This window comes from Aulonocara sp. 'chitande type north' Nkhata Bay, linkage group LG15, assembly GCF_057382095.1.
Source record: "Aulonocara sp. 'chitande type north' Nkhata Bay isolate Kocher_YH1m ecotype deep benthic linkage group LG15, A_spYH_male_GT1.1, whole genome shotgun sequence".
NCBI classification, from domain to species: Eukaryota; Metazoa; Chordata; class Actinopteri; order Cichliformes; family Cichlidae; genus Aulonocara; species Aulonocara sp. 'chitande type north' Nkhata Bay.
Window position 1 is genome coordinate 33589856 of NC_141358.1, and position 26836 is coordinate 33616691.

Here is a 26836-nt window from a genome sequence, read left to right on the forward strand (position 1 = left end):
TGTCATCTGTGAGGCGTGAGCGGTGTTTGTTTTTAACATAGTTCACGGTGGAGCTGCTGACATAATGTGGATCCGAAGATTGATAATTAGCCTACCTGGGGTTGAAAGTCTCGATAAATGCACGGCGTTTCGGCGGGTATATCGGCTTCCGCAAGTGTGACGCTTATTTTGAGCGTTCAAAAACTAATAGAATATAATTTTATATTTATATTTCAATATCACAGTAATCTTCCAATTTAGAACTACAAGTTAAAAAAGAACTAACATAAATAAAATACACTTCAGCTAATTACTTAAAAAAATAATTTATTTTCCCAAACCACGCAGAGCCGCACTAAAAGGACTAAAGAGCCGCAGGTTGCTGACCCCTGCACTAACCTATTCAGCTGCTTGTGAATGCAAATATCTAATCAGCCAATCACATGCCAGAAAAAAAAAGGGTGATTTAAGTGACTTTGAAGGCAGCATTGCTGTTGGTGACAGATGGGCTGTTTTACGTTTTTCAGACACTCCTGATCTTCTCAAATTTTCTCAGGAATTTACAGAGAACAGTCCAAACTGAAACGCGAAATAAACATTTCCCTGGGTAAAAATGCCTTGTTGATTGCAGAAGTCAGAGGGGCGTGGCCATGCTGAAGGCAAGAGGAATTCTAAGCCAGTTTCTCAACCCAGCCCATCTGATATCAGTAACCACAACACATTCAAAGTCAATTAAAAGTCGCCTTTCTTGCCCGTTCCGATGCTCGCTTTCAACTTTGAAATGAGACCACTTGGACAACAGTAATGATAAATAATTGCAAATAGAGCACGTTTACAGAATTTAATGTCATTTTTATAGAGCACCTCTTATTTTAAGAAAAGATGGGCGAGACGATTTTTGAAACTAACTGCAAATTAAGCACACAATATTTAATATCTGTATTTTACCATTTTGATAAGACATATTTCAGTACTCCAAAACACTTTTATTAGACTGCCAACATGCTTACAAGTAGTAAATCCAGGTTAGTGGATCATAATTAAACATAACTCTGTGGCAAACGCAGAGTTCAGCAGGCCATCAAGGAAGAAGTGACGTGCATTTCTGCAGTGTAAAGATTCACAAATGATTTTCTCCTTAATCTACAGTCACACAAAGCACCAGGAAAATCTTTGGTGATGTTCTCAGATGATTCTGACGCTTATCACCCAGTTCCTCGTGATGTCCTCCACACCATCAACCCTCTGTCCTCCTCACAGTTTCTTCCTCAGCTTGCCTTTCTTATGGCCACCCCTTCCAAAACCTGACTTTTTAACTTCTCCGAGCCACTTTTTGTTCTTGGAGCGGAGCTTCCTCATCCCCCCGCCCTGCAGGAACTGGTGCTTCTGCTTTTTCTTGCGCTGCTTCATGATCTGATCCTTTGTTTTCAGCTCCGAGCGTGCTTTGTGGTCACCGGAGCTCTGTACGTTTGGACCTCGTCGGCCACGGCCACGACCTGGGAGAGGCACGACACAACAAAGAGGTTGGAGGTTATAGCTCGCAAGGCTGGAAGAGGGACTTGAAGTATTTACCTTTAGAGTTGAGTTAAAACATGGTGGCTGATGGTCTATATTTAACATGTTTGTGCTATTCATTTTGATGCCTTCCTACCTCTTGCTGGCTTCCTGCCTCCTCCGCCTGTTTCTCCATCTGATCCAGATCCTGTATCATCAATCTTGTATTTTTTCCTTCACTCCTCATAACTGACATGTTGTCAAGTGATACAACATCTTCACAGTACAGCTTAATATTGTCATAGGAGTAGAGAAGAGGGTCATTGAGAGCAGCACACAGAGAAGCTTTTTGTTGGAAGGATACAAGTTCTTCCTGTTCTTCTTGTTACTGATAACCTGACCGCTGTCTGTTTTGATCTTCTTCTTCTGGTCTTCTTTTCCCGTTTCTCTCACAAAACGCTTCCTCTTACGGTCCCTAAAAAAAGAAGGGGGAAAAAAGACTTTAAATTATAGTTTGAAATGACCATTTGGTGGATACTGAGTCAAACATAGGGAAATTTGTACCATTTCATCATTTTCTTCTGCTGGTTAAGGCGATCGCCTTCATCTCCCATGAGATCAAGGACAGCTGAAGAGGCCTGCTGTTCAAAAGCACTGCCCTCTCCACCGAGACTCAACCTGTCGACGCATAACACAGGACAAAACAGCATAAAACACAAAGCCATTCACATTTTTTAAAGAAACAGATGCAACAGTTTAATGCCTCACCCTCTCTCAGAGTCAAAGTCTTTAGGTCTGTAAGGGATATAATACTCTTCATCTTTGCCTGACTGCCTCTTTTTCTTGGTCTTTGGTCGCTCTTCGCCATCTTCCTGCTGACCTCTTCTTTTACCACCTACCACTTCTGAAAACACCCCCTGGTGGAAATAGAAAGAATTACATGGTACAAAGTGACAAAGCATGATACAGAGATCCTACTATCTTCCTCTTCTAGTTTGTATACAACATCATCTACATCAAAACTGCACTTTATTTTGCTTCTTCTTCATCAGACAGCACAAACAACTTTCTCATTTTGACTCAAATATTGGTTTTGAATGAAAATGATGAAACAATCCTGGGTGTTTATTCAACTTGTGAGCAGGTTTTCTAATCCACCGTACTATTATTATTGACACTAGTACATGTTCGTGCTGCTGGCAAACTAATACACTCAAGAACATATAGCAAAGCAAAAAAGTGAAAAGTAGGTCTTGCCTACATAAATAAACATAAGACAGTTGTGAAACTTTGACATAGTAACATCTGCAGTAATATTTACACCTGTGATGACATCTCACCAGCATTAGCCTTATTTTGAAACCAAGATTGTTTACACAGAGTTTGTAATTGCAGAGAAATGCTCCATTTATTTTGGTCATTTCATTTTTGAGCAGGAAGCTCACCTTTCTTGTTATAGCCTTTAGACGAATAGAGAGTTTTGCAATTAAATACATATTCTTTAAATAATGTTCCCTCTTATAAAAAGTAGGATAATTTAAAAAAAAAATTTAAAAAATGTATTATACCTCTATTACTTAGAAAAAAACCTGTTTTTTTTCTGTTGTCTGTTATATAACGTTAGTGATGCTCGTTTCAATTCATTTCTTAATCAGCTAAACAGGTCAGTTAAGAAACAGTCAAATATTAAGTTAAATTTGAAAACGGTTTAAAAAAAAATATCCCCATTCCAAAATGTCACATGACAATCTCATTGGCTCACGGAGTTATGATGTCACTACACGATCCTTTGAAGTTTTTCCTTAAACAGGGGTGACACACAGCAGTTTTTTAGTTCGTGTCTTCGCAGCATTTGTGTTTGCAGCCTTCACACGTTCACCACAGAAACTTTTGGAAACCTTTTCAGAGTTGTCGTGTACAACCTTCAACATGTATCCAACAAAACACCAACCAAGGCAAAAAGATTACGCCGCTTCTCCTTCCTGTCGTGGCCGGCCAATTTCCCCAAATGACCTCTTAGCCGTCCAAAGGGCATTACATGACAGTAAGAAGGAAAACTACCACCTCCAGAATAAAATTCAACAGATTGAAGAAGAGAAACTTCAACTGGAGGAGAAGTGTAGACAGATGGAAGCGCAAAATAAGAACCTGGAAGAAAGACAAAAACGCCAGCCCGACATAAATATTATTAATGAGGGTTGGGGAATCAAGTTTGGACAAGCCCGAGAGCAGATTGTCTTCCTAATTAAGGAAAACAAGCAAAAGAGCGTGGAACTAAAGGAGATGTCCAACCAGCTTAAAGACAGCAAAGCTACTGTTGAGAAGACAGAATGGGATCTCCAATATATGGACCAAATGAATCGGCTGCTCCAAACAAACTTCGATGAAGCTGTGAAAAAAAATGAAGAAATCCTCCAACAGAAGGAAGAACAGGAGAAAAAGCAAAGAGACATGGAGCACAAACTCAAAGTCACGGAGGAAAAATACAGAATGCTGAAAGAGAAGGTGGATGATACTCTGCGCCAAAATAAAGACCTTCTTCACGAGAAAAAGCAACTAGAAGGGGAAAAAGAAAAACTGGACAAACAATGCTCGCACATGCAGAAAAGGATGGAGCAAATGGCGAGAAACAACTCCGAGCTCACTAAGGGGATATTGTTGGAATACAACAACTTGAAGCGCAAACACACTGAAATGCAGGCGCAAAAGCAAGAACAAGACAACATACATGACGACCTGCAGCGTACGCTCCAAGATATCCACAAAAGAAATGAGGAGCTACAAGACATGTACAAAGAAGTACAACAAAGAAACGCAGACATGCACAAGGACAAGATAATGCAGGAGGAAACATCCAAAGAGCTCAGGGAAAAGCTTGAAGAAAAACAAGCAACGTTGGAAGAGGTGGAGAAAACGTGCAAGAAGCTTGAGAAACAAAACAAAGAAACCATCGATGAGTTGAGAACCCTCATCCTGGAAAAAAAAGCTCTTGTAGAAAACTGCATGAAAAAGAAGAACAAACGCTTCCGCTGGCCCTGGAGGAGGAACTCTACTGCTTCCTCAGCAGGTGTAGCCTCGTCTTGCTCCACCTCTGTTCACCTCCCCAACCAGTCCCGGCAGTTGACTGTCCCCTCCTGAGCCTGGTTCTGCCGGAGGTTTCTGCCCGTTTAAAGGCAGTTTTTCCTCCCCACTGTCGCCTAGTGCGTGCTCAGAGGGGATTGTTGGGGTTTTCTCTCCTCTACCTTGTTTCATTATTTACTTAACTTTTTGTGCTTACTTCATTTTACCTTGTTTCATTATTTACTTAACTTTTTGTGCTTGCTTCATTTTACCTTGTTTCATTATTTACTTGTTAACGTTTTGTTCTTACTTCATTTTACCTTGTTTCATTATTTACTTGTTAACGTTTTGTTCTTACTTCATTTTACCTTGTTTCATTATTTACTTGTTAACGTTTTGTTCTTACTTCATTTTACCTTGTTTCATTATTTACTTGTTAACGTTTTGTTCTTACTTCATTTTACCTTGTTTCATTATTTACTTGTTAACGTTTTGTTCTTACTTCATTTTACCTTGTTTCATTATTTACTTGTTTAACTTTTTCTTTTTCAACTTATTCATAAAACAATAAACCAATTGAATTTATCCTTTGAGTATTTTTCATCTTTTCATCTATAACTTTTTCAAACATTCATATCTGTCGTTTATCTTCTTCTTGAAACCTCATAAATGGTGAAGGAAAAATCCTGGAACATGGTTTGAAACACTGAAATTGTTTCAGCTGAAACCGGCAAAGTCATACGTGTGTGTGTGTGTGTGTGTGTGTGTGTGTGTGTGTGTGTGTGTGTGTGTGTGTGTGTGTGTGTTACTCTGTACATGAAACAACTTTGTAGAAAACCATTTTCCTGTCGAAACATTAGCAAACACAAACAAAGTGTTATTAACAAACGAATTACTAATATCCCTCTCTATGATAGTGATTTATTTTCTTATGGGATTAAAACTGTAAATTTTACCAAACTAAAGAAAGTAATACAAAGTAATAAAACTTTTTATCATTTAGTTAAGATCCAACATCCATTCTTTTCATAGTTGGTTGCTACCACCAGAGGGCGACATGGAGTACTTTTACCCATGTAGAGAAACATAAACGCTCATATATTACACACGCACCAACATTTTACTGTCTATTACTACATCAGTCTGTTTACATTAAACTGATATTGATAAATAAACTCACAAATATAGCTTCATGAATTTGGTAACGTCCTGTAAGTCATATCGTCAAATGCTTTTGTTCCAAAATAAAAAGGCTGTTGAAATAATGATTGGTGTGGTTTTTACAGGTGAATGAGCAGCAGAATAACTACAGAGAATCTGTGAATACATGAATGACCTTTTGTAATATGCCTTTAGCCTATTAGTGCCCTGAAAGAGTGGAGATTTTACCTATTTTAGCAAAATGATCTACAAACTGTATGGGTGAATATAGGAGCTTGTTAACAGGTTAGCATGTCCAACTAACAGACAGGAAAATGAGCTATGTATTTTTTAGATATCATGTTATCAGCTGACCACTGAAAGCTCTTTCTGCATATATCTTCTACACGTTCTGTCTCTTGTCACGTGTGTGTTTATATTTAAATCATGTATGTTGATTATTTAAATATGCTTTTTCATTCATTTTTAAAAAATGTCAACAGCTGTCGTTTACAGATTCATTGTTTACTATATGCTATATATATATATGAACATGAACAAAACTGAAAACACTGGGTCACCGACCCAGGAACCCTGACAATATGTATTTTACCTGGTTAATGTGTGTGGCGGGGCGTGGTCTGCAGCGCCGCTGCAGGGGAGGCGGACGCACCTGAGCGGCACCCGCGATCACGCCTCGGCGCCTTAACGTCTGTGCTCTCTATGCTGTTGTGTTGGTATGTGTCGGGCTGTGAGCTTTAACACCGGCTGTATGCATACAGCAACCGTGTGTGAAAAGTGGTCAATAAAGAGAAGCTGTAAAGCGTGTTCATGGAAACATCGTTGGGTCTGCCGTGATATGTTTACAATGGGACTTCTGCTCCTGAATCTCTGCGCACAGCGTCTGCAAATCGGAGCTGTATGAAGTCACTTTCATCTTTACGCAGGACTGTAAGCTGTCATCTGTGAGGCGTGAGCGGTGTTTGTTTTTAACATAGTTCACGGTGGAGCTGCTGACATAATGTGGATCCGAAGATTGATAATTAGCCTACCTGGGGTTGAAAGTCTCGATAAATGCACGGCGTTTCGGCGGGTATATCGGCTTCCGCAAGTGTGACGCTTATTTTGAGCGTTCAAAAACTAATAGAATATAATTTTATATTTATATTTCAATATCACAGTAATCTTCCAATTTAGAACTACAAGTTAAAAAAGAACTAACATAAATAAAATACACTTCAGCTAATTACTTAAAAAAATAATTTATTTTCCCAAACCACGCAGAGCCGCACTAAAAGGACTAAAGAGCCGCAGGTTGCTGACCCCTGCACTAACCTATTCAGCTGCTTGTGAATGCAAATATCTAATCAGCCAATCACATGCCAGAAAAAAAAAAGGGTGATTTAAGTGACTTTGAAGGCAGCATTGCTGTTGGTGACAGATGGGCTGTTTTACGTTTTTCAGACACTCCTGATCTTCTCAAATTTTCTCAGGAATTTACAGAGAACAGTCCAAACTGAAAAGCGAAATAAACATTTCCCTGGGTAAAAATGCCTTGTTGATTGCAGAAGTCAGAGGGGCGTGGCCATGCTGAAGGCAAGAGGAATTCTAAGCCAGTTTCTCAACCCAGCCCATCTGATATCAGTAACCACAACACATTCAAAGTCAATTAAAAGTCGCCTTTCTTGCCCGTTCCGATGCTCGCTTTCAACTTTGAAATGAGACCACTTGGACAACAGTAATGATAAATAATTGCAAATAGAGCACGTTTACAGAATTTAATGTCATTTTTATAGAGCACCTCTTATTTTAAGAAAAGATGGGCGAGACGATTTTTGAAACTAACTGCAAATTAAGCACACAATATTTAATATCTGTATTTTACCATTTTGATAAGACATATTTCAGTACTCCAAAACACTTTTATTAGACTGCCAACATGCTTACAAGTAGTAAATCCAGGTTAGTGGATCATAATTAAACATAACTCTGTGGCAAACGCAGAGTTCAGCAGGCCATCAAGGAAGAAGTGACGTGCATTTCTGCAGTGTAAAGATTCACAAATGATTTTCTCCTTAATCTACAGTCACACAAAGCACCAGGAAAATCTTTGGTGATGTTCTCAGATGATTCTGACGCTTATCACCCAGTTCCTCGTGATGTCCTCCACACCATCAACCCTCTGTCCTCCTCACAGTTTCTTCCTCAGCTTGCCTTTCTTATGGCCACCCCTTCCAAAACCTGACTTTTTAACTTCTCCGAGCCACTTTTTGTTCTTGGAGCGGAGCTTCCTCATCCCCCCGCCCTGCAGGAACTGGTGCTTCTGCTTTTTCTTGCGCTGCTTCATGATCTGATCCTTTGTTTTCAGCTCCGAGCGTGCTTTGTGGTCACCGGAGCTCTGTACGTTTGGACCTCGTCGGCCACGGCCACGACCTGGGAGAGGCACGACACAACAAAGAGGTTGGAGGTTATAGCTCGCAAGGCTGGAAGAGGGACTTGAAGTATTTACCTTTAGAGTTGAGTTAAAACATGGTGGCTGATGGTCTATATTTAACATGTTTGTGCTATTCATTTTGATGCCTTCCTACCTCTTGCTGGCTTCCTGCCTCCTCCGCCTGTTTCTCCATCTGATCCAGATCCTGTATCATCAATCTTGTATTTTTTCCTTCACTCCTCATAACTGACATGTTGTCAAGTGATACAACATCTTCACAGTACAGCTTAATATTGTCATAGGAGTAGAGAAGAGGGTCATTGAGAGCAGCACACAGAGAAGCTTTTTGTTGGAAGGATACAAGTTCTTCCTGTTCTTCTTGTTACTGATAACCTGACCGCTGTCTGTTTTGATCTTCTTCTTCTGGTCTTCTTTTCCCGTTTCTCTCACAAAACGCTTCCTCTTACGGTCCCTAAAAAAAGAAGGGGGAAAAAAGACTTTAAATTATAGTTTGAAATGACCATTTGGTGGATACTGAGTCAAACATAGGGAAATTTGTACCATTTCATCATTTTCTTCTGCTGGTTAAGGCGATCGCCTTCATCTCCCATGAGATCAAGGACAGCTGAAGAGGCCTGCTGTTCAAAAGCACTGCCCTCTCCACCGAGACTCAACCTGTCGACGCATAACACAGGACAAAACAGCATAAAACACAAAGCCATTCACATTTTTTAAAGAAACAGATGCAACAGTTTAATGCCTCACCCTCTCTCAGAGTCAAAGTCTTTAGGTCTGTAAGGGATATAATACTCTTCATCTTTGCCTGACTGCCTCTTTTTCTTGGTCTTTGGTCGCTCTTCGCCATCTTCCTGCTGACCTCTTCTTTTACCACCTACCACTTCTGAAAACACCCCCTGGTGGAAATAGAAAGAATTACATGGTACAAAGTGACAAAGCATGATACAGAGATCCTACTATCTTCCTCTTCTAGTTTGTATACAACATCATCTACATCAAAACTGCACTTTATTTTGCTTCTTCTTCATCAGACAGCACAAACAACTTTCTCATTTTGACTCAAATATTGGTTTTGAATGAAAATGATGAAACAATCCTGGGTGTTTATTCAACTTGTGAGCAGGTTTTCTAATCCACTGTACTATTATTATTGACACTAGTACATGTTCGTGCTGCTGGCAAACTAATACACTCAAGAACATATAGCAAAGCAAAAAAGTGAAAAGTAGGTCTTGCCTACATAAATAAACATAAGACAGTTGTGAAACTTTGACATAGTAACATCTGCAGTAATATTTACACCTGTGATGACATCTCACCAGCATTAGCCTTATTTTGAAACCAAGATTGTTTACACAGAGTTTGTAATTGCAGAGAAATGCTCCATTTATTTTGGTCATTTCATTTTTGAGCAGGAAGCTCACCTTTCTTGTTATAGCCTTTAGACGAATAGAGAGTTTTGCAATTAAATACATATTCTTTAAATAATGTTCCCTCTTATAAAAAGTAGGATAATTTAAAAAAAAAAATTTAAAAAATGTATTATACCTCTATTACTTAGAAAAAAACCTGTTTTTTTTCTGTTGTCTGTTATATAACGTTAGTGATGCTCGTTTCAATTCATTTCTTAATCAGCTAAACAGGTCAGTTAAGAAACAGTCAAATATTAAGTTAAATTTGAAAACGGTTTAAAAAAAAATATCCCCATTCCAAAATGTCACATGACAATCTCATTGGCTCACGGAGTTATGATGTCACTACACGATCCTTTGAAGTTTTTCCTTAAACAGGGGTGACACACAGCAGTTTTTTAGTTCGTGTCTTCGCAGCATTTGTGTTTGCAGCCTTCACACGTTCACCACAGAAACTTTTGGAAACCTTTTCAGAGTTGTCGTGTACAACCTTCAACATGTATCCAACAAAACACCAACCAAGGCAAAAAGATTACGCCGCTTCTCCTTCCTGTCGTGGCCGGCCAATTTCCCCAAATGACCTCTTAGCCGTCCAAAGGGCATTACATGACAGTAAGAAGGAAAACTACCACCTCCAGAATAAAATTCAACAGATTGAAGAAGAGAAACTTCAACTGGAGGAGAAGTGTAGACAGATGGAAGCGCAAAATAAGAACCTGGAAGAAAGACAAAAACGCCAGCCCGACATAAATATTATTAATGAGGGTTGGGGAATCAAGTTTGGACAAGCCCGAGAGCAGATTGTCTTCCTAATTAAGGAAAACAAGCAAAAGAGCGTGGAACTAAAGGAGATGTCCAACCAGCTTAAAGACAGCAAAGCTACTGTTGAGAAGACAGAATGGGATCTCCAATATATGGACCAAATGAATCGGCTGCTCCAAACAAACTTCGATGAAGCTGTGAAAAAAAATGAAGAAATCCTCCAACAGAAGGAAGAACAGGAGAAAAAGCAAAGAGACATGGAGCACAAACTCAAAGTCACGGAGGAAAAATACAGAATGCTGAAAGAGAAGGTGGATGATACTCTGCGCCAAAATAAAGACCTTCTTCACGAGAAAAAGCAACTAGAAGGGGAAAAAGAAAAACTGGACAAACAATGCTCGCACATGCAGAAAAGGATGGAGCAAATGGCGAGAAACAACTCCGAGCTCACTAAGGGGATATTGTTGGAATACAACAACTTGAAGCGCAAACACACTGAAATGCAGGCGCAAAAGCAAGAACAAGACAACATACATGACGACCTGCAGCGTACGCTCCAAGATATCCACAAAAGAAATGAGGAGCTACAAGACATGTACAAAGAAGTACAACAAAGAAACGCAGACATGCACAAGGACAAGATAATGCAGGAGGAAACATCCAAAGAGCTCAGGGAAAAGCTTGAAGAAAAACAAGCAACGTTGGAAGAGGTGGAGAAAACGTGCAAGAAGCTTGAGAAACAAAACAAAGAAACCATCGATGAGTTGAGAACCCTCATCCTGGAAAAAAAAGCTCTTGTAGAAAACTGCATGAAAAAGAAGAACAAACGCTTCCGCTGGCCCTGGAGGAGGAACTCTACTGCTTCCTCAGCAGGTGTAGCCTCGTCTTGCTCCACCTCTGTTCACCTCCCCAACCAGTCCCGGCAGTTGACTGTCCCCTCCTGAGCCTGGTTCTGCCGGAGGTTTCTGCCCGTTTAAAGGCAGTTTTTCCTCCCCACTGTCGCCTAGTGCGTGCTCAGAGGGGATTGTTGGGGTTTTCTCTCCTCTACCTTGTTTCATTATTTACTTAACTTTTTGTGCTTACTTCATTTTACCTTGTTTCATTATTTACTTAACTTTTTGTGCTTGCTTCATTTTACCTTGTTTCATTATTTACTTGTTAACGTTTTGTTCTTACTTCATTTTACCTTGTTTCATTATTTACTTGTTAACGTTTTGTTCTTACTTCATTTTACCTTGTTTCATTATTTACTTGTTAACGTTTTGTTCTTACTTCATTTTACCTTGTTTCATTATTTACTTGTTAACGTTTTGTTCTTACTTCATTTTACCTTGTTTCATTATTTACTTGTTAACGTTTTGTTCTTACTTCATTTTACCTTGTTTCATTATTTACTTGTTGACGTTTTGTTCTTACTTCATTTTACCTTGTTTCATTATTTACTTGTTTAACTTTTTCTTTTTCAACTTATTCATAAAACAATAAACCAATTGAATTTATCCTTTGAGTATTTTTCATCTTTTCATCTATAACTTTTTCAAACATTCATATCTGTCGTTTATCTTCTTCTTGAAACCTCATAAATGGTGAAGGAAAAATCCTGGAACATGGTTTGAAACACTGAAATTGTTTCAGCTGAAACCGGCAAAGTCATACGTGTGTGTGTGTGTGTGTGTGTGTGTGTGTGTGTGTGTGTGTGTGTGTGTGTGTGTGTGTGTGTGTGTTACTCTGTACATGAAACAACTTTGTAGAAAACCATTTTCCTGTCGAAACATTAGCAAACACAAACAAAGTGTTATTAACAAACGAATTACTAATATCCCTCTCTATGATAGTGATTTATTTTCTTATGGGATTAAAACTGTAAATTTTACCAAACTAAAGAAAGTAATACAAAGTAATAAAACTTTTTATCATTTAGTTAAGATCCAACATCCATTCTTTTCATAGTTGGTTGCTACCACCAGAGGGCGACATGGAGTACTTTTACCCATGTAGAGAAACATAAACGCTCATATATTACACACGCACCAACATTTTACTGTCTATTACTACATCAGTCTGTTTACATTAAACTGATATTGATAAATAAACTCACAAATATAGCTTCATGAATTTGGTAACGTCCTGTAAGTCATATCGTCAAATGCTTTTGTTCCAAAATAAAAAGGCTGTTGAAATAATGATTGGTGTGGTTTTTACAGGTGAATGAGCAGCAGAATAACTACAGAGAATCTGTGAATACATGAATGACCTTTTGTAATATGCCTTTAGCCTATTAGTGCCCTGAAAGAGTGGAGATTTTACCTATTTTAGCAAAATGATCTACAAACTGTATGGGTGAATATAGGAGCTTGTTAACAGGTTAGCATGTCCAACTAACAGACAGGAAAATGAGCTATGTATTTTTTAGATATCATGTTATCAGCTGACCACTGAAAGCTCTTTCTGCATATATCTTCTACACGTTCTGTCTCTTGTCACGTGTGTGTTTATATTTAAATCATGTATGTTGATTATTTAAATATGCTTTTTCATTCATTTTTAAAAAATGTCAACAGCTGTCGTTTACAGATTCATTGTTTACTATATGCTATATATATATATGAACATGAACAAAACTGAAAACACTGGGTCACCGACCCAGGAACCCTGACAATATGTATTTTACCTGGTTAATGTGTGTGGCGGGGCGTGGTCTGCAGCGCCGCTGCAGGGGAGGCGGACGCACCTGAGCGGCACCCGCGATCACGCCTCGGCGCCTTAACGTCTGTGCTCTCTATGCTGTTGTGTTGGTATGTGTCGGGCTGTGAGCTTTAACACCGGCTGTATGCATACAGCAACCGTGTGTGAAAAGTGGTCAATAAAGAGAAGCTGTAAAGCGTGTTCATGGAAACATCGTTGGGTCTGCCGTGATATGTTTACAATGGGACTTCTGCTCCTGAATCTCTGCGCACAGCGTCTGCAAATCGGAGCTGTATGAAGTCACTTTCATCTTTACGCAGGACTGTAAGCTGTCATCTGTGAGGCGTGAGCGGTGTTTGTTTTTAACATAGTTCACGGTGGAGCTGCTGACATAATGTGGATCCGAAGATTGATAATTAGCCTACCTGGGGTTGAAAGTCTCGATAAATGCACGGCGTTTCGGCGGGTATATCGGCTTCCGCAAGTGTGACGCTTATTTTGAGCGTTCAAAAACTAATAGAATATAATTTTATATTTATATTTCAATATCACAGTAATCTTCCAATTTAGAACTACAAGTTAAAAAAGAACTAACATAAATAAAATACACTTCAGCTAATTACTTAAAAAAATAATTTATTTTCCCAAACCACGCAGAGCCGCACTAAAAGGACTAAAGAGCCGCAGGTTGCTGACCCCTGCACTAACCTATTCAGCTGCTTGTGAATGCAAATATCTAATCAGCCAATCACATGCCAGAAAAAAAAAAGGGTGATTTAAGTGACTTTGAAGGCAGCATTGCTGTTGGTGACAGATGGGCTGTTTTACGTTTTTCAGACACTCCTGATCTTCTCAAATTTTCTCAGGAATTTACAGAGAACAGTCCAAACTGAAAAGCGAAATAAACATTTCCCTGGGTAAAAATGCCTTGTTGATTGCAGAAGTCAGAGGGGCGTGGCCATGCTGAAGGCAAGAGGAATTCTAAGCCAGTTTCTCAACCCAGCCCATCTGATATCAGTAACCACAACACATTCAAAGTCAATTAAAAGTCGCCTTTCTTGCCCGTTCCGATGCTCGCTTTCAACTTTGAAATGAGACCACTTGGACAACAGTAATGATAAATAATTGCAAATAGAGCACGTTTACAGAATTTAATGTCATTTTTATAGAGCACCTCTTATTTTAAGAAAAGATGGGCGAGACGATTTTTGAAACTAACTGCAAATTAAGCACACAATATTTAATATCTGTATTTTACCATTTTGATAAGACATATTTCAGTACTCCAAAACACTTTTATTAGACTGCCAACATGCTTACAAGTAGTAAATCCAGGTTAGTGGATCATAATTAAACATAACTCTGTGGCAAACGCAGAGTTCAGCAGGCCATCAAGGAAGAAGTGACGTGCATTTCTGCAGTGTAAAGATTCACAAATGATTTTCTCCTTAATCTACAGTCACACAAAGCACCAGGAAAATCTTTGGTGATGTTCTCAGATGATTCTGACGCTTATCACCCAGTTCCTCGTGATGTCCTCCACACCATCAACCCTCTGTCCTCCTCACAGTTTCTTCCTCAGCTTGCCTTTCTTATGGCCACCCCTTCCAAAACCTGACTTTTTAACTTCTCCGAGCCACTTTTTGTTCTTGGAGCGGAGCTTCCTCATCCCCCCGCCCTGCAGGAACTGGTGCTTCTGCTTTTTCTTGCGCTGCTTCATGATCTGATCCTTTGTTTTCAGCTCCGAGCGTGCTTTGTGGTCACCGGAGCTCTGTACGTTTGGACCTCGTCGGCCACGGCCACGACCTGGGAGAGGCACGACACAACAAAGAGGTTGGAGGTTATAGCTCGCAAGGCTGGAAGAGGGACTTGAAGTATTTACCTTTAGAGTTGAGTTAAAACATGGTGGCTGATGGTCTATATTTAACATGTTTGTGCTATTCATTTTGATGCCTTCCTACCTCTTGCTGGCTTCCTGCCTCCTCCGCCTGTTTCTCCATCTGATCCAGATCCTGTATCATCAATCTTGTATTTTTTCCTTCACTCCTCATAACTGACATGTTGTCAAGTGATACAACATCTTCACAGTACAGCTTAATATTGTCATAGGAGTAGAGAAGAGGGTCATTGAGAGCAGCACACAGAGAAGCTTTTTGTTGGAAGGATACAAGTTCTTCCTGTTCTTCTTGTTACTGATAACCTGACCGCTGTCTGTTTTGATCTTCTTCTTCTGGTCTTCTTTTCCCGTTTCTCTCACAAAACGCTTCCTCTTACGGTCCCTAAAAAAAGAAGGGGGAAAAAAGACTTTAAATTATAGTTTGAAATGACCATTTGGTGGATACTGAGTCAAACATAGGGAAATTTGTACCATTTCATCATTTTCTTCTGCTGGTTAAGGCGATCGCCTTCATCTCCCATGAGATCAAGGACAGCTGAAGAGGCCTGCTGTTCAAAAGCACTGCCCTCTCCACCGAGACTCAACCTGTCGACGCATAACACAGGACAAAACAGCATAAAACACAAAGCCATTCACATTTTTTAAAGAAACAGATGCAACAGTTTAATGCCTCACCCTCTCTCAGAGTCAAAGTCTTTAGGTCTGTAAGGGATATAATACTCTTCATCTTTGCCTGACTGCCTCTTTTTCTTGGTCTTTGGTCGCTCTTCGCCATCTTCCTGCTGACCTCTTCTTTTACCACCTACCACTTCTGAAAACACCCCCTGGTGGAAATAGAAAGAATTACATGGTACAAAGTGACAAAGCATGATACAGAGATCCTACTATCTTCCTCTTCTAGTTTGTATACAACATCATCTACATCAAAACTGCACTTTATTTTGCTTCTTCTTCATCAGACAGCACAAACAACTTTCTCATTTTGACTCAAATATTGGTTTTGAATGAAAATGATGAAACAATCCTGGGTGTTTATTCAACTTGTGAGCAGGTTTTCTAATCCACCGTACTATTATTATTGACACTAGTACATGTTCGTGCTGCTGGCAAACTAATACACTCAAGAACATATAGCAAAGCAAAAAAGTGAAAAGTAGGTCTTGCCTACATAAATAAACATAAGACAGTTGTGAAACTTTGACATAGTAACATCTGCAGTAATATTTACACCTGTGATGACATCTCACCAGCATTAGCCTTATTTTGAAACCAAGATTGTTTACACAGAGTTTGTAATTGCAGAGAAATGCTCCATTTATTTTGGTCATTTCATTTTTGAGCAGGAAGCTCACCTTTCTTGTTATAGCCTTTAGACGAATAGAGAGTTTTGCAATTAAATACATATTCTTTAAATAATGTTCCCTCTTATAAAAAGTAGGATAATTTAAAAAAAAAATGTAAAAAATGTATTATACCTCTATTACTTAGAAAAAAACCTGTTTTTTTTCTGTTGTCTGTTATATAACGTTAGTGATGCTCGTTTCAATTCATTTCTTAATCAGCTAAACAGGTCAGTTAAGAAACAGTCAAATATTAAGTTAAATTTGAAAACGGTTTAAAAAAAAATATCCCCATTCCAAAATGTCACATGACAATCTCATTGGCTCACGGAGTTATGATGTCACTACACGATCCTTTGAAGTTTTTCCTTAAACAGGGGTGACACACAGCAGTTTTTTAGTTCGTGTCTTCGCAGCATTTGTGTTTGCAGCCTTCACACGTTCACCACAGAAACTTTTGGAAACCTTTTCAGAGTTGTCGTGTACAACCTTCAACATGTATCCAACAAGACACCAACCAAGGCAAAAAGATTACGCCGCTTCTCCTTCCTGTCGTGGCCGGCCAATTTCCCCAAATGACCTCTTAGCCGTCCAAAGGGCATTACATGACAGTAAGAAGGAAAACTACCACCTCCAGAATAAAATTCAACAGATTGAAGAAGAGAAACTTCAACTGGAGGAGAAGTGTAGACAGATGGAAGCGCAAAATAAGAACCTGGAAGAAAGACAAAAACGCCAGCCCGACATAAATATTATTAATGAGGGTTGGGGAATCAAGTTTGGACAAGCCCGAGAGCAGATTGTCTTCCTAATTAAGGAAAACAAGCAAAAGAGCGTGGAACTAAAGGAGATGTCCAACCAGCTTAAAGACAGCAAAGCTACTGTTGAGAAGACAGAATGGGATCTCCAATATATGGACCAAATGAATCGGCTGCTCCAAACAAACTTCGATGAAGCTGTGAAAAAAAATGAAGAAATCCTCCAACAGAAGGAAGAACAGGAGAAAAAGCAAAGAGACATGGAGCACAAACTCAAAGTCACGGAGGAAAAATACAGAATGCTGAAAGAGAAGGTGGATGATACTCTGCGCCAAAATAAAGACCTTCTTCACGAGAAAAAGCAACTAGAAGGGGAAAAAGAAAAACTGGACAAACAATGCTCGCACATGCAGAAAAGGATGGAGCAAATGGCGAGAAACAACTCCGAGCTCACTAAGGGGATATTGTTGGAATACAACAACTTGAAGCGCAAACACACTGAAATGCAGGCGCAAAAGCAAGAACAAGACAACATACATGACGACCTGCAGCGTACGCTCCAAGATATCCACAAAAGAAATGAGGAGCTACAAGACATGTACAAAGAAGTACAACAAAGAAACGCAGACATGCACAAGGACAAGATAATGCAGGAGGAAACATCCAAAGAGCTCAGGGAAAAGCTTGAAGAAAAACAAGCAACGTTGGAAGAGGTGGAGAAAACGTGCAAGAAGCTTGAGAAACAAAACAAAGAAACCATCGATGAGTTGAGAACCCTCATCCTGGAAAAAAAAGCTCTTGTAGAAAACTGCATGAAAAAGAAGAACAAACGCTTCCGCTGGCCCTGGAGGAGGAACTCTACTGCTTCCTCAGCAGGTGTAGCCTCGTCTTGCTCCACCTCTGTTCACCTCCCCAACCAGTCCCGGCAGTTGACTGTCCCCTCCTGAGCCTGGTTCTGCCGGAGGTTTCTGCCCGTTTAAAGGCAGTTTTTCCTCCCCACTGTCGCCTAGTGCGTGCTCAGAGGGGATTGTTGGGGTTTTCTCTCCTCTACCTTGTTTCATTATTTACTTAACTTTTTGTGCTTACTTCATTTTACCTTGTTTCATTATTTACTTAACTTTTTGTGCTTGCTTCATTTTACCTTGTTTCATTATTTACTTGTTAACGTTTTGTTCTTACTTCATTTTACCTTGTTTCATTATTTACTTGTTAACGTTTTGTTCTTACTTCATTTTACCTTGTTTCATTATTTACTTGTTAACGTTTTGTTCTTACTTCATTTTACCTTGTTTCATTATTTACTTGTTGACGTTTTGTTCTTACTTCATTTTACCTTGTTTCATTATTTACTTGTTTAACTTTTTCTTTTTCAACTTATTCATAAAACAATAAACCAATTGAATTTATCCTTTGAGTATTTTTCATCTTTTCATCTATAACTTTTTCAAACATTCATATCTGTCGTTTATCTTCTTCTTGAAACCTCATAAATGGTGAAGGAAAAATCCTGGAACATGGTTTGAAACACTGAAATTGTTTCAGCTGAAACCGGCAAAGTCATACGTGTGTGTGTGTGTGTGTGTGTGTGTGTGTGTGTTACTCTGTACATGAAACAACTTTGTAGAAAACCATTTTCCTGTCGAAACATTAGCAAACACAAACAAAGTGTTATTAACAAACGAATTACTAATATCCCTCTCTATGATAGTGATTTATTTTCTTATGGGATTAAAACTGTAAATTTTACCAAACTAAAGAAAGTAATACAAAGTAATAAAACTTTTTATCATTTAGTTAAGATCCAACATCCATTCTTTTCATAGTTGGTTGCTACCACCAGAGGGCGACATGGAGTACTTTTACCCATGTAGAGAAACATAAACGCTCATATATTACACACGCACCAACATTTTACTGTCTATTACTACATCAGTCTGTTTACATTAAACTGATATTGATAAATAAACTCACAAATATAGCTTCATGAATTTGGTAACGTCCTGTAAGTCATATCGTCAAATGCTTTTGTTCCAAAATAAAAAGGCTGTTGAAATAATGATTGGTGTGGTTTTTACAGGTGAATGAGCAGCAGAATAACTACAGAGAATCTGTGAATACATGAATGACCTTTTGTAATATGCCTTTAGCCTATTAGTGCCCTGAAAGAGTGGAGATTTTACCTATTTTAGCAAAATGATCTACAAACTGTATGGGTGAATATAGGAGCTTGTTAACAGGTTAGCATGTCCAACTAACAGACAGGAAAATGAGCTATGTATTTTTTAGATATCATGTTATCAGCTGACCACTGAAAGCTCTTTCTGCATATATCTTCTACACGTTCTGTCTCTTGTCACGTGTGTGTTTATATTTAAATCATGTATGTTGATTATTTAAATATGCTTTTTCATTCATTTTTAAAAAATGTCAACAGCTGTCGTTTACAGATTCATTGTTTACTATATGCTATATATATATATGAACATGAACAAAACTGAAAACACTGGGTCACCGACCCAGGAACCCTGACAATATGTATTTTACCTGGTTAATGTGTGTGGCGGGGCGTGGTCTGCAGCGCCGCTGCAGGGGAGGCGGACGCACCTGAGCGGCACCCGCGATCACGCCTCGGCGCCTTAACGTCTGTGCTCTCTATGCTGTTGTGTTGGTATGTGTCGGGCTGTGAGCTTTAACACCGGCTGTATGCATACAGCAACCGTGTGTGAAAAGTGGTCAATAAAGAGAAGCTGTAAAGCGTGTTCATGGAAACATCGTTGGGTCTGCCGTGATATGTTTACAATGGGACTTCTGCTCCTGAATCTCTGCGCACAGCGTCTGCAAATCGGAGCTGTATGAAGTCACTTTCATCTTTACGCAGGACTGTAAGCTGTCATCTGTGAGGCGTGAGCGGTGTTTGTTTTTAACATAGTTCACGGTGGAGCTGCTGACATAATGTGGATCCGAAGATTGATAATTAGCCTACCTGGGGTTGAAAGTCTCGATAAATGCACGGCGTTTCGGCGGGTATATCGGCTTCCGCAAGTGTGACGCTTATTTTGAGCGTTCAAAAACTAATAGAATATAATTTTATATTTATATTTCAATATCACAGTAATCTTCCAATTTAGAACTACAAGTTAAAAAAGAACTAACATAAATAAAATACACTTCAGCTAATTACTTAAAAAAATAATTTATTTTCCCAAACCACGCAGAGCCGCACTAAAAGGACTAAAGAGCCGCAGGTTGCTGACCCCTGCACTAACCTATTCAGCTGCTTGTGAATGCAAATATCTAATCAGCCAATCACATGCCAGAAAAAAAAAAGGGTGATTTAAGTGACTTTGAAGGCAGCATTGCTGTTGGTGACAGATGGGCTGTTTTACGTTTTTCAGACACTCCTGATCTTCTCAAATTTTCTCAGGAATTTACAGAGAACAGTCCAAACTGAAAAGCGAAATAAACATTTCCCTGGGTAAAAATGCCTTGTTGATTGCAGAAGTCAGAGGGGCGTGGCCATGCTGAAGGCAAGAGGAATTCTAAGCCAGTTTCTCAACCCAGCCCATCTGATATCAGTAACCACAACACATTCAAAGTCAATTAAAAGTCGCCTTTCTTGCCCGTTCCGATGCTCGCTTTCAACTTTGAAATGAGACCACTTGGACAACAGTAATGATAAATAATTGCAAATAGAGCACGTTTACAGAATTTAATGTCATTTTTATAGAGCACCTCTTATTTTAAGAAAAGATGGGCGAGACGATTTTTGAAACTAACTGCAAATTAAGCACACAATATTTAATATCTGTATTTTACCATTTTGATAAGACATATTTCAGTACTCCAAAACACTTTTATTAGACTGCCAACATGCTTACAAGTAGTAAATCCAGGTTAGTGGATCATAATTAAACATAACTCTGTGGCAAACGCAGAGTTCAGCAGGCCATCAAGGAAGAAGTGACGTGCATTTCTGCAGTGTAAAGATTCACAAATGATTTTCTCCTTAATCTACAGTCACACAAAGCACCAGGAAAATCTTTGGTGATGTTCTCAGATGATTCTGACGCTTATCACCCAGTTCCTCGTGATGTCCTCCACACCATCAACCCTCTGTCCTCCTCACAGTTTCTTCCTCAGCTTGCCTTTCTTATGGCCACCCCTTCCAAAACCTGACTTTTTAACTTCTCCGAGCCACTTTTTGTTCTTGGAGCGGAGCTTCCTCATCCCCCCGCCCTGCAGGAACTGGTGCTTCTGCTTTTTCTTGCGCTGCTTCATGATCTGATCCTTTGTTTTCAGCTCCGAGCGTGCTTTGTGGTCACCGGAGCTCTGTACGTTTGGACCTCGTCGGCCACGGCCACGACCTGGGAGAGGCACGACACAACAAAGAGGTTGGAGGTTATAGCTCGCAAGGCTGGAAGAGGGACTTGAAGTATTTACCTTTAGAGTTGAGTTAAAACATGGTGGCTGATGGTCTATATTTAACATGTTTGTGCTATTCATTTTGATGCCTTCCTACCTCTTGCTGGCTTCCTGCCTCCTCCGCCTGTTTCTCCATCTGATCCAGATCCTGTATCATCAATCTTGTATTTTTTCCTTCACTCCTCATAACTGACATGTTGTCAAGTGATACAACATCTTCACAGTACAGCTTAATATTGTCATAGGAGTAGAGAAGAGGGTCATTGAGAGCAGCACACAGAGAAGCTTTTTGTTGGAAGGATACAAGTTCTTCCTGTTCTTCTTGTTACTGATAACCTGACCGCTGTCTGTTTTGATCTTCTTCTTCTGGTCTTCTTTTCCCGTTTCTCTCACAAAACGCTTCCTCTTACGGTCCCTAAAAAAAGAAGGGGGAAAAAAGACTTTAAATTATAGTTTGAAATGACCATTTGGTGGATACTGAGTCAAACATAGGGAAATTTGTACCATTTCATCATTTTCTTCTGCTGGTTAAGGCGATCGCCTTCATCTCCCATGAGATCAAGGACAGCTGAAGAGGCCTGCTGTTCAAAAGCACTGCCCTCTCCACCGAGACTCAACCTGTCGACGCATAACACAGGACAAAACAGCATAAAACACAAAGCCATTCACATTTTTTAAAGAAACAGATGCAACAGTTTAATGCCTCACCCTCTCTCAGAGTCAAAGTCTTTAGGTCTGTAAGGGATATAATACTCTTCATCTTTGCCTGACTGCCTCTTTTTCTTGGTCTTTGGTCGCTCTTCGCCATCTTCCTGCTGACCTCTTCTTTTACCACCTACCACTTCTGAAAACACCCCCTGGTGGAAATAGAAAGAATTACATGGTACAAAGTGACAAAGCATGATACAGAGATCCTACTATCTTCCTCTTCTAGTTTGTATACAACATCATCTACATCAAAACTGCACTTTATTTTGCTTCTTCTTCATCAGACAGCACAAACAACTTTCTCATTTTGACTCAAATATTGGTTTTGAATGAAAATGATGAAACAATCCTGGGTGTTTATTCAACTTGTGAGCAGGTTTTCTAATCCACCGTACTATTATTATTGACACTAGTACATGTTCGTGCTGCTGGCAAACTAATACACTCAAGAACATATAGCAAAGCAAAAAAGTGAAAAGTAGGTCTTGCCTACATAAATAAACATAAGACAGTTGTGAAACTTTGACATAGTAACATCTGCAGTAATATTTACACCTGTGATGACATCTCACCAGCATTAGCCTTATTTTGAAACCAAGATTGTTTACACAGAGTTTGTAATTGCAGAGAAATGCTCCATTTATTTTGGTCATTTCATTTTTGAGCAGGAAGCTCACCTTTCTTGTTATAGCCTTTAGACGAATAGAGAGTTTTGCAATTAAATACATATTCTTTAAATAATGTTCCCTCTTATAAAAAGTAGGATAATTTAAAAAAAAAATGTAAAAAATGTATTATACCTCTATTACTTAGAAAAAAACCTGTTTTTTTTCTGTTGTCTGTTATATAACGTTAGTGATGCTCGTTTCAATTCATTTCTTAATCAGCTAAACAGGTCAGTTAAGAAACAGTCAAATATTAAGTTAAATTTGAAAACGGTTTAAAAAAAAATATCCCCATTCCAAAATGTCACATGACAATCTCATTGGCTCACGGAGTTATGATGTCACTACACGATCCTTTGAAGTTTTTCCTTAAACAGGGGTGACACACAGCAGTTTTTTAGTTCGTGTCTTCGCAGCATTTGTGTTTGCAGCCTTCACACGTTCACCACAGAAACTTTTGGAAACCTTTTCAGAGTTGTCGTGTACAACCTTCAACATGTATCCAACAAAACACCAACCAAGGCAAAAAGATTACGCCGCTTCTCCTTCCTGTCGTGGCCGGCCAATTTCCCCAAATGACCTCTTAGCCGTCCAAAGGGCATTACATGACAGTAAGAAGGAAAACTACCACCTCCAGAATAAAATTCAACAGATTGAAGAAGAGAAACTTCAACTGGAGGAGAAGTGTAGACAGATGGAAGCGCAAAATAAGAACCTGGAAGAAAGACAAAAACGCCAGCCCGACATAAATATTATTAATGAGGGTTGGGGAATCAAGTTTGGACAAGCCCGAGAGCAGATTGTCTTCCTAATTAAGGAAAACAAGCAAAAGAGCGTGGAACTAAAGGAGATGTCCAACCAGCTTAAAGACAGCAAAGCTACTGTTGAGAAGACAGAATGGGATCTCCAATATATGGACCAAATGAATCGGCTGCTCCAAACAAACTTCGATGAAGCTGTGAAAAAAAATGAAGAAATCCTCCAACAGAAGGAAGAACAGGAGAAAAAGCAAAGAGACATGGAGCACAAACTCAAAGTCACGGAGGAAAAATACAGAATGCTGAAAGAGAAGGTGGATGATACTCTGCGCCAAAATAAAGACCTTCTTCACGAGAAAAAGCAACTAGAAGGGGAAAAAGAAAAACTGGACAAACAATGCTCGCACATGCAGAAAAGGATGGAGCAAATGGCGAGAAACAACTCCGAGCTCACTAAGGGGATATTGTTGGAATACAACAACTTGAAGCGCAAACACACTGAAATGCAGGCGCAAAAGCAAGAACAAGACAACATACATGACGACCTGCAGCGTACGCTCCAAGATATCCACAAAAGAAATGAGGAGCTACAAGACATGTACAAAGAAGTACAACAAAGAAACGCAGACATGCACAAGGACAAGATAATGCAGGAGGAAACATCCAAAGAGCTCAGGGAAAAGCTTGAAGAAAAACAAGCAACGTTGGAAGAGGTGGAGAAAACGTGCAAGAAGCTTGAGAAACAAAACAAAGAAACCATCGATGAGTTGAGAACCCTCATCCTGGAAAAAAAAGCTCTTGTAGAAAACTGCATGAAAAAGAAGAACAAACGCTTCCGCTGGCCCTGGAGGAGGAACTCTACTGCTTCCTCAGCAGGTGTAGCCTCGTCTTGCTCCACCTCTGTTCACCTCCCCAACCAGTCCCGGCAGTTGACTGTCCCCTCCTGAGCCTGGTTCTGCCGGAGGTTTCTGCCCGTTTAAAGGCAGTTTTTCCTCCCCACTGTCGCCTAGTGCGTGCTCAGAGGGGATTGTTGGGGTTTTCTCTCCTCTACCTTGTTTCATTATTTACTTAACTTTTTGTGCTTACTTCATTTTACCTTGTTTCATTATTTACTTGTTAACGTTTTGTTCTTACTTCATTTTACCTTGTTTCATTATTTACTTGTTAACGTTTTGTTCTTACTTCATTTTACCTTGTTTCATTATTTACTTGTTGACGTTTTGTTCTTACTTCATTTTACCTTGTTTCATTATTTACTTGTTTAACTTTTTCTTTTTCAACTTATTCATAAAACAATAAACCAATTGAATTTATCCTTTGAGTATTTTTCATCTTTTCATCTATAACTTTTTCAAACATTCATATCTGTCGTTTATCTTCTTCTTGAAACCTCATAAATGGTGAAGGAAAAATCCTGGAACATGGTTTGAAACACTGAAATTGTTTCAGCTGAAACCGGCAAAGTCATACGTGTGTGTGTGTGTGTGTGTGTGTGTGTGTGTGTGTGTGTGTGTGTGTGTGTGTGTGTGTGTGTGTGTTACTCTGTACATGAAACAACTTTGTAGAAAACCATTTTCCTGTCGAAACATTAGCAAACACAAACAAAGTGTTATTAACAAACGAATTACTAATATCCCTCTCTATGATAGTGATTTATTTTCTTATGGGATTAAAACTGTAAATTTTACCAAACTAAAGAAAGTAATACAAAGTAATAAAACTTTTTATCATTTAGTTAAGATCCAACATCCATTCTTTTCATAGTTGGTTGCTACCACCAGAGGGCGACATGGAGTACTTTTACCCATGTAGAGAAACATAAACGCTCATATATTACACACGCACCAACATTTTACTGTCTATTACTACATCAGTCTGTTTACATTAAACTGATATTGATAAATAAACTCACAAATATAGCTTCATGAATTTGGTAACGTCCTGTAAGTCATATCGTCAAATGCTTTTGTTCCAAAATAAAAAGGCTGTTGAAATAATGATTGGTGTGGTTTTTACAGGTGAATGAGCAGCAGAATAACTACAGAGAATCTGTGAATACATGAATGACCTTTTGTAATATGCCTTTAGCCTATTAGTGCCCTGAAAGAGTGGAGATTTTACCTATTTTAGCAAAATGATCTACAAACTGTATGGGTGAATATAGGAGCTTGTTAACAGGTTAGCATGTCCAACTAACAGACAGGAAAATGAGCTATGTATTTTTTAGATATCATGTTATCAGCTGACCACTGAAAGCTCTTTCTGCATATATCTTCTACACGTTCTGTCTCTTGTCACGTGTGTGTTTATATTTAAATCATGTATGTTGATTATTTAAATATGCTTTTTCATTCATTTTTAAAAAATGTCAACAGCTGTCGTTTACAGATTCATTGTTTACTATATGCTATATATATATATGAACATGAACAAAACTGAAAACACTGGGTCACCGACCCAGGAACCCTGACAATATGTATTTTACCTGGTTAATGTGTGTGGCGGGGCGTGGTCTGCAGCGCCGCTGCAGGGGAGGCGGACGCACCTGAGCGGCACCCGCGATCACGCCTCGGCGCCTTAACGTCTGTGCTCTCTATGCTGTTGTGTTGGTATGTGTCGGGCTGTGAGCTTTAACACCGGCTGTATGCATACAGCAACCGTGTGTGAAAAGTGGTCAATAAAGAGAAGCTGTAAAGCGTGTTCATGGAAACATCGTTGGGTCTGCCGTGATATGTTTACAATGGGACTTCTGCTCCTGAATCTCTGCGCACAGCGTCTGCAAATCGGAGCTGTATGAAGTCACTTTCATCTTTACGCAGGACTGTAAGCTGTCATCTGTGAGGCGTGAGCGGTGTTTGTTTTTAACATAGTTCACGGTGGAGCTGCTGACATAATGTGGATCCGAAGATTGATAATTAGCCTACCTGGGGTTGAAAGTCTCGATAAATGCACGGCGTTTCGGCGGGTATATCGGCTTCCGCAAGTGTGACGCTTATTTTGAGCGTTCAAAAACTAATAGAATATAATTTTATATTTATATTTCAATATCACAGTAATCTTCCAATTTAGAACTACAAGTTAAAAAAGAACTAACATAAATAAAATACACTTCAGCTAATTACTTAAAAAAATAATTTATTTTCCCAAACCACGCAGAGCCGCACTAAAAGGACTAAAGAGCCGCAGGTTGCTGACCCCTGCACTAACCTATTCAGCTGCTTGTGAATGCAAATATCTAATCAGCCAATCACATGCCAGAAAAAAAAAAGGGTGATTTAAGTGACTTTGAAGGCAGCATTGCTGT

At 39.2% G+C, this 26836-nt stretch overlaps 4 protein-coding genes across 4 annotated transcripts; all 4 read left to right on the forward strand.

The window, feature by feature from the left end:
* Positions 1-3323: 3323 nt before the first annotated feature.
* LOC147313431 (uncharacterized) lies at positions 3324-4611 on the forward strand. The gene has a single exon (XM_086262985.1). The coding sequence runs from the start codon at positions 3403-3405 to the stop codon at positions 4609-4611; it is 1209 nt and encodes a 402-aa protein (XP_086119111.1). The 5' UTR covers positions 3324-3402.
* A 5344-nt stretch (positions 4612-9955) lies between these two features.
* LOC147313432 (uncharacterized) lies at positions 9956-11243 on the forward strand. The gene has a single exon (XM_086262986.1). It carries the CDS (start codon positions 10035-10037, stop codon positions 11241-11243), a length of 1209 nt encoding a protein of 402 aa, XP_086119112.1. The 5' UTR covers positions 9956-10034.
* Positions 11244-16516: 5273 nt separating this feature from the next.
* On the forward strand, positions 16517-17926 carry LOC147313433 (uncharacterized). Its single transcript, XM_086262988.1, has one exon. The coding sequence runs from the start codon at positions 16718-16720 to the stop codon at positions 17924-17926; it is 1209 nt and encodes a 402-aa protein (XP_086119114.1). The 5' UTR covers positions 16517-16717.
* Positions 17927-23191: 5265 nt separating this feature from the next.
* On the forward strand, positions 23192-24479 carry LOC147313434 (uncharacterized). The gene has a single exon (XM_086262987.1). The coding sequence runs from the start codon at positions 23271-23273 to the stop codon at positions 24477-24479; it is 1209 nt and encodes a 402-aa protein (XP_086119113.1). The 5' UTR covers positions 23192-23270.
* The last annotated feature ends 2357 nt before the right edge of the window (positions 24480-26836 follow it).

Bases quoted from the DNA above. Each gene is read 5' to 3' on its own strand.
- LOC147313433 (XM_086262988.1), top strand. From the start codon at position 16,718: ATGTATCCAACAAGACACCAACCAAGGCAAAAAGATTACGCCGCTTCT.
- LOC147313432 (XM_086262986.1), top strand. From the start codon at position 10,035: ATGTATCCAACAAAACACCAACCAAGGCAAAAAGATTACGCCGCTTCT.
- LOC147313434 (XM_086262987.1), top strand. From the start codon at position 23,271: ATGTATCCAACAAAACACCAACCAAGGCAAAAAGATTACGCCGCTTCT.
- LOC147313431 (XM_086262985.1), top strand. From the start codon at position 3,403: ATGTATCCAACAAAACACCAACCAAGGCAAAAAGATTACGCCGCTTCT.